Genomic DNA, 15,028 nt, shown 5'->3' on the forward strand with positions numbered 1-15,028 from the left:
TGTCCGTGCATCTGACAACTCCCACTACTTGAATTTTTTTCTATCAATTATGATCTTAAAACTAATACAGTAACTTGGTTTTAGCTAATGTTTGAAAATACTTGTAAAGATATTGTAATTTGTTTATTGTGTGGAAGAGTTAAGGGTTGCAACTTTCATATTCAAAATCTTTGTGGTAAAACAATTTTTGGATAATTAATAACTTATTTTGTGTCAGGTTGACCATTATAACTTTATGGGTCTTCCTACCTAATTATCTACTGAAGAAAGCTCAGACAGTGCAATTATACTATTTACTCTGGTACAGTATGTGAACCAAGATGTCTCCTTAAACTGTTTCGTAGTTTTAGTTGAAAAGGATATGTTTAGTTAGTCACTTTCCTGTTCTTTATTATTACAGTACAGGTATTTCTGTTGTTACTATTATTATTATTATTATTGCAATTATTATTTTACACAAGATTCAAAAGTGAAGCAAGTGTAAATTATTTATATATTCCCAGCAGAGAGAGCTACCAGCACGAACACTGGGCCCCGGAGAGACATCGTATGTGGCAGAGGGTGTCAGCACCAGAGATAAGTACGAGTTCTGGGTGTCTGCGTCAACACAACGAGGGGAGGGACTAGCAACTGACAAGGTGTTCGTCCATCCAACCACTGAAGGTACATAGTCTTCATTGTTAACCAGTTCATTCCTTCTTCCCTCTTCTTATTCTTATTATTGTTTTATTATTATTCCTATTATTATTATTATTATTATTATTATTATTATTATTATTATTATTATTATTATAATTATAATTATAATTATAGAATACAGTATACAAATATGTTACACAGGTTCTTTTGTTTTTAAGTTGGAATTCCTAAATGTGTACTGGTAACACACTATTGCCTTATCCAGTATCGGCTCAAATCGCATCATTTGGAGGCCCTCTGGAAGTTGCGTGGAAGGAGGACGTTCGGCTTCAGTGTCACTCTGTAGGTGAACCTCCCCCAGAAATCACCTGGAAACATAATGGAAAAAGGATTAAACCTACAGATAGAATTCAGGTAAAAAATTATAAATTTACACTACATTTACAGATTTTATGTGAACTAGAAAATGTAGGTACAGTAGGTATTATAGTAGATATTGTTCATTGATATCATTATATAAGTACCCTGATTATATATAACACTGATTATAGATAGATAGGTATACAGTTCAGCATGTATGTAGACAACGCAGGTATACAGTTCAGCATGTATGTAGACAATGCAGGTATACAGTTCAGCATGTATGTAGACAATGCAGGTATACAGTTCAGCATGTATGTAGACAATGCAGGTATACAGTGTCAATGCATATACAGTTCAGCATGTATGTAGACAATGCAGGTATACAGTTCAGCATGTATGTAGACAATGCAGGTATACAGTTCAGCATGTATGTAGACAATGCAGGTATACAGTTCAGCATGTATGTAGACAATGCAGGTGTACAGTTCAGCATATATACTGTACAGTATAGACAATACACGTATACACTTCAGTGTCTATATAGACAATGCAGGTATACAATGTACAGTCACGAACAGAAGTCACAGGACTGACTTAACCTGACTGTTATCTGGTGCGATTGTGTTGTTTTATCTCATTTGGTGTTGACACTGCTTTAGTTTAGGAGTCCCAGGAAGGGAGTGAACTTTTGTTGGTGGCTCTACAGTACATAGGCAGTGCTGGTAAACAATGATAAACAGTGAGGCAAGTTGATCAAGGGGAGTCAATAAAGCTATCAGATGCTTATTATTATCTAAAGCTTGGAACATGATATTCTTAGCTCTATAGGGGTGAGTGAAAACTGCATTGGTACTGTAATTGTTTTATTCATACATGGTTACACTGATTTATTGAACATTCACTTTTGTGGGTCAAGCCAATGTGTGCTTAACTCTTCATGAAGGGATTACTTATTTTGATGGTCTCTGTACTGTATTCTGGTTCTGCTCTCTTACTTAGTGTGTGTGGAGAGAAAGAAGTTTGTGAAGCAGTTTATATCACAGATCTTCATAGCATTCAATTTACGACACATTCATTAACTACAACTCAAAATTCTCTGTAGTGTCATTCATATTCTGTTTGCTAAAATCTCCAACTAAATTTTTTTGTCAGTAAAGATGAATTGCCTGCATTTTTATTATTAATCTCATCTCTGGTAATGGCCTTGTTCTAATTTCCTCAGGTACGACCTAATGGATCCTTGTTTATTCGAGATGTACAGAAGACTGATGCTGGAAACCTTAGTTGTACAGCTGTCAACACTAATGGTGCTGATAGTATCACATACTTCCTCACAGTACAAGGTAAGCGTCTACACCCTCACAGGACAAAGTGAACATCACCACTTGGATAAGAAAATATATAACAGCATCTATTTCTAAAATACTCAGTTTCATTCAAAAGTTTGATTCATGCATGTTTTCCAACCTAATGACCATCTTGGGGGCCTTGTCTCATTACACCAGCTTAGTCTTTAGGGTTAGTACCGGTACCCAATCTAACCCTTAGCTGTGACAGCAGAGGGTTAAAAAAGGATATCATGCCTTTCCCTTACAACCAGAACCCAACACAAAGATTCTCCGCAACAAGATAACCACTCAGACTAGATGTGTGTTGGGTCATTATAATGTAAACACTGTACATCCCCCCCCCCCCAAGTGCTTGTTCTCAATTACATGTTGGCTACTATAGAAACTTATAACACAAAAAATATCTAGGCTTAGGGTTGACCTTTGTTTCCAAACTGATTCTTTTATCAAACTACAGTAAGTCTTTGCCTCTGATTGGCTCGTTAGATGCTTGGTCGGTCAGTCATGTCTCTGTTACACACTGTTGGGAAATACTGTACTGAGAATGTACTGGTTCCAGAATGTATCTGTACCTGCTCTAGTGTTGGTGAAGTCTGGTCTTGAATGGGATCACACTCGGTGCCATCAGAACACACTCTTTATTAATTTACCATTAAAACCACTTTGTATTTTATGTTTTATTGTCTGTTGTTTATAGGTTTCCATTTTACAGTAGGTAATGTAAAATATTATCTGCTCGCATTTTCTTCTGCTATCAGTCCAATAAGTTTTGTTTAGTCTGCCAACACATCACCCATATTAGTCATTATTAGAATTCTTTGCCTTAACTCATGAATACTGTTCAGTTGGCAGGTGATGTGTATAGGATGCTGTCAGACTTTTACTCAGTACATAAGTAGTAATTTTAAGACCTCTATGCCTGGTTTTTCCGCAGTGCCACCAGCCCCTCCCACGTTATATGTCCAGGGCAGCTCAAGAGATGCCCTCACACTTCGCTGGAGCTTAAGGCCCCACCATGCACCAGTGAGGGGCTATATAATGAACTACAAGCGGGAGTATGGAAACTGGGAAGAAGTATGTTCTGGTTCTTGTTTATGAAGAACAGAAACTAAAATAAATACAAGTAATCAAAATTTCACAGTAATGGATGATAATATCTGGACTGATTTCTTGATGCAGACAATTTTGATGGTTTTATATTTCACCCATTCTTACTTAATAGTACTGTACAAAAATTTTTGGTTGTCATTATTTTGAAAGTTGACTTGTGCTATGTGTTGATGAAACTTATTGATTTTCATTGCAGTAATTATGATTTTCTTATATCGTGACCCAGGTGGAGTTACATACAGCCAGAACAACGCACACTCTTTCTGGCCTTGTGTGTGGCTCTCGGTACCAACTGTATGTGACGGCTTACAACAAGGTGGGCACTGGCCTGCCCTCTGAGATCCTCACCACTTCCACCAAAGGATCAGGTAGTGTTGACTTATTAACCATAATAGCTAGAAGACACTTAAAATAGTGATTACTATATTAATGTTCTAAAAGTGCCAATATCCATTGGTGATTTGGAATTCAAACTTATAAGTTGTCAATGTGTATGTGTGTTTGTTGTGCATGGTCATCTCCCAAACCATTTAGTATACAGTACATAAATCATCTGTACCTCATTAGAAAGTTCTTTCATCAGAGAGTATATCTTGGTGATAAAATGTGTACCAGTCATTTTTATCACCATAAGTCTCTGATGACATCACTCTTGCAAAAGTGGTAACTTGCCATTGATCACTTATAGTTTGTATTGCTCGCAGAATATGAAGCTGTCAGACATGACCATGGAGGATTTATGGTACACAGAATCTGGTGAACTTGGAGTATATTATTGAGAGCGAATGTAGATTACATGTGGTAAATGTAATACTACTGTATTTATATTAAATACAGAACCTTGCAGTACCTATTGACATTTTAGATATCCCCCAAACGTTCATTATAAACTTTACTATGGTTTACACCTGGCTCACCCTACTTACCATAACATTATAGTTGGAGAAAGTGAAGGTAGTCAGTTGCAGTGCTGGCCACACTTCCTCCTTGTGTACTGTACTGGAAAAGGGATTAGTCTACAGTGGGCTATATCCACACTGTCCCTAACTGGCCATCAGGCCTATGAGACTCACTTTCATCAAGTATACATTAGGTTTGCCACCGGGATTTTGTTAATAAAACACCGATTTTTATATTCCCTTGAGAAATTCCCACACCATTTAAGTTGTCAGTAGTACCATACAATACAGGTACATACTGTATATGAAAATGCAGTGTAAGATTTGTTATTTTTTTTTGCAAATTAATCTGTTATTGATCATCATCTTAATCTTTGTGTATTATATCAGAGCCAGTTGTGCCAAGTCGGTCTCGCCTCTTAGACGTCAACTCCACATCAGTGTTGGTGCACCTCAGTACGTGGGGTGATGGAAGCTGTCCTATTCTATATTATGTCATAGAATATCGTGTTTCATCATCCAGGGTTGGTAGTGATAATTTTTTAGAGCTTGACAGCCTTTAACAAAGAACTCTTGTTACTGCATCATCCTTGTTTGGTATTTTGCCTTCCAGTTTCTGTTCAACTTCCATTCTGTCCATTTTGGGAGCTTATATAAATTATCTTAACTCGGTACTATGTTCATTCAGTAACACCTCACACTTAACACCTCTTCCTCAAATATCACCAGTTTGCACCTGAAGTATCTTACCTTATATAATTTCTTAAACACCATGATGTTTTGACTTTGCAAAAATCTTCTCATTAAATTTTTTTATATACTGTACATGTGCAGTGACATGCCACTTTTTTGTACACAAACTCAATATCCTGTGTTCATTATACAGAATATAAGCCTTTAAAGTGAGTTTTTAATAAAAAGTTTTAACTCTTTTTTAGTAAAATTAACATAAAGAGATTACATCCTCTATTTTATTAATCTTTGTTAGTGTTATGCTTGTCTGTAGACCAAGCTTGCAGGCTTAAACTGCTCTTATAGTTGTGTCACTGACATAACTGTCCATCACACTACCATCACCAGACCTACACACATTCATAAGATTGGGTGTGTATCTCCATTTATTTTATATCCTTGCAAAGTGCAATTTTGTGATTATTTTCATGCAGTTCTTAATAGGTATTGTTAAACTCTGAGTCTGTGAGGTTTGAAACATATCATTGAAGAAGATAGCCAGTGCTGTAATACTGTTCAGTACTTGTCTTGGATATAATTTAACTAGACACTCACCACTTAAAGTCATACAATGTGATCCATATTTAACTCTGGCAGGACTGGATCTCTGTAGCCAACAATGTTGCAGCAAATGAGAAGACATATGTGATCCGCGACCTCATACCTGCTACACGTTACACAGTCAAAGTAACGGCTCACAATCATGCCGGATCAAGTGTGGCCACATACGATGTCACAACTCTTACTCCTGAAGGAGGTACTGTGTGTTAAGTTTTTGTATCTTATAACGATTTTCACAAAACCGAATATCATCTGTTTGAGCCATATGTTGTTGTTGTTTTCTTTTAATAAGATATGCAATGTAAGAAAAAAGTCTTTGTAAGATTTAGTCACCTTAGATAAACAGTACTTGCAATGATATCTGTACATCAAGTGTTTCATAAATGCATCATCTGTGACCCTCCACTAGAAATATAACTAATTCATCACTCAACCAACAGTGTTGTTGTCAAATGAAGACGGCAGTAGTGGGGGCGTGACATCACCGCCCCTCTACCAGGATCTACGGGTAGTTATTCCAGCAGCAGTAGTTGTTGTCATTGTTATTGAGGTCATCATGGCAATTGTGTGTGTCTTCAGGAGAAGGAGTAAGTGCATTCTTTAGATTAATTGTGCTTACATGTATATGATAATTCATTCCTCTACCTGTTAGATTTTTAAGAATTTTGTTCACTGGTTATATTGTATCACTTATCTTCAGAAAATCTAACATAGTAAAACACCTAAATAAACATGAAAAAATAATAATATACATGCATATGGGCAGATGACATTCACTGGCACATGCATGCACACACACACACACACACACACACACACACACACACACACACACACACTCACTTTTATGCACAATACATATGCGCATACATTTGCCTTTACACACACAAACATAAATTCATGTGAGCACACACAAACACACTTACATATATAAAATTCACTTGTTTAAGTCCACAAACATCATGTGTGCATGCATGTATTCACTTACATGAGCCCATGAACATCACATGCATGTTTACACACACACACACCACCATACACACACACACACACACACACACACACACACACACACACACACACACACACACACACACACACACTTAACAATATAATCAGGACAGGTACAGTCTCACCCAAAAGTTTGTTAACTCTCCCAGCCAGCTATTGCTGCACTGCCTGCTTCAGATGTATGAAACTACTGTATCTCGGTAACAACCAGAACATGAAACCGATACAAATGAGTCTAAAGGTTCGAAGTAACATCTGAAGCAGGCAGTGCAGCAATAACTGGCTGGGAGAGTTAACGAACTTTTGGGTGAGACTGTACAGAGAGTTAAAAGAGTTTCCTGAATTTCACGTTCAGTAAAATTTATCGTCAAACAAAATAACTAGCTGGGATAATTCTTGTGTCACTGGGTACAGACTCAGTCATATATGGGATTTCATGGATCAAACCTCCATTCCTGTTCTCCATTTTGTAGAGATGCGTGAACGAGGAGGTTCTGGAGGAATGGCTGAGTCACCTTCCACAGCACAGATTCAGAACCAACAGAATCAGCACCAGCAGTACTCAGCCCTCCCAGCCACCACACCTTCCACCCAAGATACTGCCACCAATAAGGAATCTTCTGGTAATGGAACTGTTGATGGTAATAATCTGCTCAGGGAAGCATGTTTTATTCACTCTTTAGCAACCCCTCAGCTTGACTTGCTCTCTGTCCAAAAATAGTTCTTTCCATGTATCTTTTTTAAGTTATTATTTCTATCAACATTGAATGCTTCATTTTGAAACAAGTATGAGTCAGTTACACAGCACTAACATCAGATTTTCTGTCAGTTGGAGTGTGAAATGAATTGGAGAGTCATATAGAGGGCTACTTTTACAGCTAAATATGCATTCTTCATGGGTACAAGTATTACATTTGAGAAATAAATGGTTGAATCATTAGATAAGTATTGTTAGAGGTAAGAAATTCGGTAATGTTAAAACACTTGCTCTGTTGCTCTGTGCCTTTACAACAGTGGTCTCCCAAATGATTGTACAGGGTATTTCTTACATTATTAATTGAAACCATCACTGAAACCTTAAATTAAATTTGTTTTTCAACCATAATTTCAATTAGATTCTGCCTGTACGTGTTCTCTGCACTTCCTCACTTGACACCAGTATGTTACTGTCAAGTGCACCCTGGCATTTTTTTTTTTTTTTTACAATTTCAAAGCAAATAATATCTTGCATGTGTAATGGTGCAGCTTCCCCACATTTTATCATATAACAACTACCTTGTCTTTCAAGATTTTGTATCCTTCAAGCTAGGATCATAAAAGTGATGTTTTACCAAACCAAAGTAAGATGCTGTTCTGTACTTGTTGGGTTATCTGACCAAGGCTGGTGATACCAATGTCTTGTAATGTCTCAATGTGCAGGATGTGAATCTTGGGTATATACATCACATATATGAAGGGCTTAGTGTATTAGCAATTCTTGTGAATGTTATTTAAAAATTTATTTATATGGGTTTGGCAAAAAGTTATGAGCTCATCCTTCTTAATTCTTTATTTATCATAAGAATTTGAATTTGATCCATTATGAATTGAACTACATGTATTTTTGTTTATCTTTGGCACCTAACCTTAATCATTCTGAGGACCATTGTACCACATTATGTTATCTGCTGTTTCAAAATTATTTAATACCACTTTGCAACTGTAACACTATTATTATTATTATGATTAACTTATATACTAATAGACTGCAATGTTCATATAAAAAATCAAACATTTCATATTCATCCTACTTGTGGGATCTTTTTACAATTGTTCCAACCTACTCTCAAATGATGTTTTAGATCATGAATATACTGTACTGTATTCCAAATTTAATAATGAAATAACAAAGTCAGACAAAGACGTTAAGCTGCTTCAGTAATTATTGAAGGCCTTGTCTACCCTGTGGTACAGGTGATGTTAGTGGCTGAGCTTAGAGTATTTGTTACTGACTGGGCACAATTTGCTGACTGAAATAGGAACCATTCAATGTGAGGATGGTATTCAATATTTTAAACATATAAACAGGTGTTACCACAATGTCTAGACTATTTCTAGTGAATTATCTCAGACAAGCTGCCATCAAGCTGAGATGGTTTTATTGTATATAATGTATGAAATTTCTTGACTTGTGTATCAGAATATATATTTGGATTATTCAGACTTAAGTTAGTATTGACATTGGCATCTTATAATTGGCATTACTATACCATTTATCAGCAGATTACATTGAGGACATCTGCCCATATGCGACCTTCCAGCTGCCAGCAGTGCCAAAGAGTCTTTATGGGGAGAGTACAGACTCAGGCATTGTCTACTCTGGACCGTATCACTCTGTTCAGGGTGCTTTTGTCTACCATGATCCCAAGAGGGCATCATTAGAGACATTCCCATTAAGACATGTAAGTTCTATAACCATAATGATCATGTTTTTGGGTTGGGTAAGAGTCTTATGGGTATTGGTGACGGAAGATAAGTTTGCAGGTATGAGTAAGGAAAGAAATTAAGTGTGATAAAAGTATGTATCACATATTTTTAGTTGCCCACATTGTGTGTAGATTGTCTTTCGCAACTTAACCCTATAGCCTCATATCTCAGAATGCACCACATTGCTTCAGTGAGGACAGCTTCAAGAGAAATTTTACAGGAATCCCAGCTGTGAGTTGGGCTGCCACCATATTAATTATCATGTTTTTATCTTATCATGGTGACCATTGTAGCTAAGTTTCATTGACCCTACACAGTGTAGGAAATGTGACAATGAAAATAAAAGTAAACTGGATTGTTACTTGGGGCCTCATTTTGTAAGGAAAATATTATAGCAGAACTTATGAGCATATTACAACCTTATGGATGGATGGATGAATGACAGCAAATGAAGACAGGCTGTGTGTATGTTCTTGATTCAGCCACCCTGCATATTAGCAGGAAAAGGATTATTTTTAAATTTTTTTACTACTAATTTATGCATAATGGGCATTATATCCATTTTATCACATTCTTTAGTAAAAATCTGAGTCATTAAATTTTTTATATAATTATATTGTACTCAAACAATTAAGTTTCTTAAGCTATAACAGCTTCATAGATATACAGTGTTTAATATCATGAATAAACAAGTATAATATTCTCGCAGCAAAAAGAACCAGAATACACCAAAGTGAGAAGAAAAGGTAGAAGAGATCCTCATGTGGAGAGTACAGGTATGTACAGGTGGTCTGTGGCAGTGTTACACAAGTTGATTTTGTCAGCTCACATACAGACAACAGTTGATATTGCTTCACATTAGTTATGTTTTCTTTACCTGTATACTCTTAATGGAAGAGTTTTCAGGAAATCATTTGATAATTTGTTGTCCTTTTAGTGTCTGACAACTTTTCTTTTTGTTGTAGTAAGATACTGTGGGTATATTAGAAAGTTTGATTAGTATTGTAAATGAGAAATTCCACAAATTATATTAATAGGAAATTTTTGTTAATAAGGCTATTGTAGACTGTAAGAATGTACAGTATTATTTAATGGTGGTCCAAAATGGGTGGAAACTGTTGGAGTTTGCATCCTTTAATATTATAATATTAAACTGAGTTTCTAAATTATCCTAATATCTTCAGATTTCTCAGATGATAATGTGAATATTTTGTGTACCTACTTGCAGAGTCTGATAATCTGGGCAGTACAGACTCAGAGGTAAAGAAAATCCTCTCTCTCCACATGCCCATCAGTGAATATGATACTTTAGGGAGTGATTCAGAAGGTCCAGGAACCAGGGACTCTCCACCCACCTTTGCAGAGTCTGCAGGGTTAGCACATGCCCATATCCATGCCCAACCTGCACACAGTAGCAGATCACGTCCTGAGTCTGCCATAAGTCAAATCCGCAGTAGCACCGATATATTCAAGCACCGTGTTAGGAGTAGACAACAAGGTGAGTTGGTCGTGACAATATTATAGCGAGGATTACAAAAAAGTTGATGTGTACCTTACAGTATTATGGTGTAAGCAGTTGTAGTGAAATTTATTAAAACTTTTTTGTATTCAGCAAACTAAAGCATTAAGGAGGTTTTTGCACTACCATTACTATACAGATACAAGGGGACACAAAAGGTAATACTCGGTGCATAAAAAGACCGAACAGTTCTGCTGTTATTAAGCAATGTAGATGAAATCAATAACATAAAGGTTTTTATCACCATTTTCCACAATTGCATGAGTTAGCTGTGACTATTAGATGGTATGGTGAGAGAACTCCTGTCAAGATACCCATTATAATGTTGAGCCTCTCTCCACTAAGAAACAGGGAAATTTATGGCGCTTTGAGAATTTATAGAGTTGCACATTTGATTCTCATATGCTTGTGCTACTTGTAACCTTTAATGATACAAAATCACTTTTTTAAACATTGCTCCTTGATCTTGTCTTTGGCAATTCTTCATTTTTATTTCATTTAGATATTTGAGATGGAGTCACAAGACAGCTATATTATGACCTCACTAATTAGCATTTCATGAGTTTGTAGGTTAGGAAAATTTACACAGAATTTGCTTTTAAGGCAACTTATATCAAATGGAAACCATAAAGTAAAACTCTTACATGTTATAATTTAATTGATGTGATGGTATCACAAGCCTTCGTCCTCCATGGGGATTTTAGCCCTTGAATATATTTTTCTCACAGTCTACAGAAGGGCTTTTAATGCATGAAACCATTGCCCTAAATCTTAGTATATTTAATAGAGGTTGTGAGTACAGTACCTCCTGCTTTGTACTGAACTTACACTTCAGTCATTCCTCTGTATCTTTGATTTATTCCTGCAGAACCCATTAAGTCTCAAGAGAACAGCAGCTCATCGACAGATACATCAAGCTCTGGGCGCCGGGCACACCCACGGAGGGGCAAGAAATCAACTAAGCGGCAGAGTCGCTCAACCTCTCGCACGGGCTTTGAAGAAACTTCTTTCAGGTATGAGTTAATGGTGTTCTCTTTTTCTTTTTTCTTTACAGTTCTACAATGAATTTTTATTACAGGCTCATGTCTCCTTCAATTATATTGTGATTATTGATTCTTTGACACAGTATGTGTTGTATTATGATGATTGATCACATTCAACTATTGTACAGTATAACTCACAGCCCAACTCACATTTGTCAAGTCTCTACACTACACTTCTCACCAATTGTGTTTTAGTCTTGTCATTTGAAATTTCAAGGTACAGTATCTTGAATATAAGTACCGTAAATAATTTAGTTTTGGACTGTTTCATTAGTAAGAACATGTGAGCTCATTAGTGAAATTTTAAAATTAATTTGCATGTTGCACCATTATTTCATGTCTATATTTGTGTTACCCTGAAATAATGAATATATTTATTAATACTAAAACCAAAGATTCCTTAGTTTTGGATTCAACTGATAGTGTCTTGTGATTTCTTGGTTAAAATGTGGAACACCAGATCTAAAAAAAAAATAGTAATACCCTATAATCTATTTATGATAAAATTTTATTGAATAATGTTAGTTATTTCCATAAACTAATGATACTTATGTATTGCATTTTTTCATATATTATTTTTTGCTTTGAAATTTGATGAGTAGTGTAATTGGCATATTTCTTGACTGTTATATAAAGTTTCTTTATTTTGTGGTAACATTTAGTGAACATAGAAGATAAATTAGCCCCTCATGACATTGTATGCATTAACTCACCGGTAAAATCTGTTGTTTAACTTCCTCTTTATAAATATTTATAAAAATAAACATCCTGTACTACTTAATTCTTATGAGAGCTTGATACAAAGCAACAAAGTGTGTGCGTGCGTGCGTGCGTGTGCGGTATGTTTGGGATGAACTGTCAAAAATGTACATGAATACATTAAGGGAGTCATGTAAGGTACAGTACACTAGAGTGAGTGTATACACTTGTAATGCTCAATCTTGGAATTTACACCAACGTTGTGTACTGATATAGAATCCATGGATGATTCACCAGTCTTCACATCACTCTACAACATCTGTAACATGGCAATAAATATTTTAACAAAGTAGTAGTATGATCTTCATTGGTGGAAATGTAATCACATCTTATTCAACACACTGTCATAAGGGTAAGGCAATTTTCTCACATAAATTATTTACTGTATACTGTATTTGGTAAAGTTAGGTCACATGTGATTGTATCCTAAACTTCATTATCAAACCTAGTCTTTTCAAAAGCATATACTGTTTATATATATATATATATATATATATATATATATATATATATATATATATATATATATATATATATATATATATATATATATATATATATATATATATATATACTTTTTTATTTTTGTTTAATTTAATTTATTTTATTTTATTTTTTTATTTTTTTTTTTACCATACATATTCTTCCTTGGATTCCATGATCAATGAACATGATCTTTAGACTATAAATTTTCCAAGATTGTACATAATATATGCATATGTGCCTGCATAAACAGTACGCTGTGTACATATTCATATTTGAAAGCATTCAGTGCTTGTTGGAATGTGTTTTAACCTGCACACAACTTGTGTTTAACTTGGTGTAAAAGTTATGTGTAAGTCTGCCAACTATTTTCTGTATGGGTGTTAATTAGTGTTTGTTTATGATTTGACTCATTGTAAAACAGTCAAGGTTCTTGAAAACAAATATCATTATACAGGACTAAATATACCAAGAGATCTCTAAAGAGTTACTGTATTGTGATTTCTGCTGATGTAACATGACTGTCATAGCTCTGTTTTTATATGTAATTTTTGTGTGCGTGTTATTTTTGTGTGTCTCAAGAATCTTGACAAATAGTTTACATTGTATGCACAACATATTTTACACTGATTCTGCTTTATAAAATCTCATGTTGACATTAATGTTGGGATTGACATTGTTCGGTTCGACAATTCTCTCTCAGGCCAATCAAGTGAGCAGGTAGCGTGGAGGTGTGGAGGAGGCCGGCCGTGTGGGCGTGAGACGGGCCTGGGCGAGGTCAGTGCCTCCTCCCTCTTGACTCCTCCAACTCTTCTACTTAACCACTTCTGGTTGTAATTCCAACATCACCTCTGTCACTTAACCCCATATCCTACTCATTTCCAGCACTAGTGATTTTTTTTTTCACTGAAAAGTCCATTTTATATTGTTATTCACTTTCACCTATAACTGTTATCCACAAACTATTATTACAGAGCACTTCACCCAACACGCTCCAGCACCAGAGTCACATCATTCACCCTCAAATTTGATGTTATTATTATCCAATTCACTTACTTTCTTCTCACTGATAGTTACCAATTTTTTGTGACTTCATCCATGACTTTAGCACTATTGTTATTATTTTGTTGTCTTTTTCACTATTCTTCCCTACAAATCATCTCCATTATTATCACCAGCTTGTGCTATCAGTGTCTGCCATCAACTGTTGTAAGTCAGTGTTGTATTGCCTTAACCTTTCACCTGCACACTCCCATAGTTATGTTCAATAATTCATGTTACCATCTGCTCTCCCTGACTTCTCAAACCCAATTCATTATATCCATTTGATTTCATTCATCTTAAAATGATAATCCAGTCTGTCCTCACTGAAATATTTCCCCTTTACCCCAAACCTCGTTACAGACAGCCTTCCTTTGTTTTATTCAACCTGCTGCATGATGTACTATACTATGTACCACATCATTTATTCTCTACTTAATGTACTACGTTTATTTACGATGCATCCAATATTCTTCCTACTTTGTCTTCCACATCTACTAAGTTAGATGGATGAGTCTACTTTGCTCAGCTGTAAACTGCCACTAACACTCTCTTTGTTTCTTTAAAAAGTTGCCTGTTAAGGTTATTCATAATGGCAAGACTGCCATGAAGTAATACTGTACTGTAATTGATTATGGAAATATTTATATATAAAAGAATGTTAATTTTATACTTGTACAACTTATACAACTATTTCAGCTAGAAATGATTATGTGTACTTTGGAAGTTAAGAACAGTTTCTTGTGCAGAACATTACATAATTTTATTTATTTTTTTATTTTTTTGTTCCCATTTTTTTTATCATCATTACTAATTTTTCTTAAAAGTTTTGTGCTTTATTTGGTGCTTATTCACACCCACTGCATATCTAGGAGGGCTTAATTGAATTGGAACTGTCTGTCTGTCCATCCATCAATTTGTACAGGCATACATGTACTATACATCTGCACTTCCATCCCTTCTCAAGTTGGTTACCAGATTTGTAAAAAGTTTACAGTGTGTGAGCATTAAAATTTAGACTTGAGGGGCTTCCTTGGGTTATGTAATTAGGCT

The 15,028-nt window shown here is 35.4% G+C and overlaps 1 protein-coding gene across 8 annotated transcripts in view; it reads left to right on the top strand.

The window, feature by feature from the left end:
* The window catches only part of LOC121877532 (Down syndrome cell adhesion molecule-like protein Dscam2), a 223,190-nt gene extending 209,445 nt beyond the window's left edge, over positions 1 to 13,745 (top strand). For 4 of the 8 annotated variants that reach the window (XM_042383303.1, XM_042383309.1, XM_042383310.1 and 1 more), the window contains 14 exons: positions 504 to 663; positions 905 to 1,053; positions 2,225 to 2,345; positions 3,286 to 3,425; positions 3,688 to 3,829; positions 4,751 to 4,884; positions 5,690 to 5,849; positions 6,094 to 6,240; positions 7,138 to 7,305; positions 8,924 to 9,105; positions 9,840 to 9,906; positions 10,359 to 10,628; positions 11,518 to 11,662; positions 13,638 to 13,745. In XM_042383303.1, coding sequence (XP_042239237.1) covers positions 504 to 663; positions 905 to 1,053; positions 2,225 to 2,345; positions 3,286 to 3,425; positions 3,688 to 3,829; positions 4,751 to 4,884; positions 5,690 to 5,849; positions 6,094 to 6,240; positions 7,138 to 7,305; positions 8,924 to 9,105; positions 9,840 to 9,906; positions 10,359 to 10,628; positions 11,518 to 11,662; positions 13,638 to 13,650 — 1,998 coding nt within the window. In that variant the 3' untranslated portion in view covers positions 13,651 to 13,745. The remainder of the gene's footprint in view (positions 1 to 503; positions 664 to 904; positions 1,054 to 2,224; positions 2,346 to 3,285; positions 3,426 to 3,687; positions 3,830 to 4,750; positions 4,885 to 5,689; positions 5,850 to 6,093; positions 6,241 to 7,137; positions 7,306 to 8,923; positions 9,106 to 9,839; positions 9,907 to 10,358; positions 10,629 to 11,517; positions 11,663 to 13,637) is intronic. The other 4 variants (XM_042383306.1, XM_042383307.1, XM_042383308.1 and 1 more) reach the window with 4 other exon arrangements.
* The last annotated feature ends 1,283 nt before the right edge of the window (positions 13,746 to 15,028 follow it).

The sequence above is a fragment of the Homarus americanus genome, unplaced genomic scaffold (genome assembly GCF_018991925.1).
Source record: "Homarus americanus isolate GMGI-L3 unplaced genomic scaffold, GMGI_Hamer_2.0 scaffold14655, whole genome shotgun sequence".
NCBI classification, from domain to species: domain Eukaryota; kingdom Metazoa; phylum Arthropoda; class Malacostraca; order Decapoda; family Nephropidae; genus Homarus; species Homarus americanus.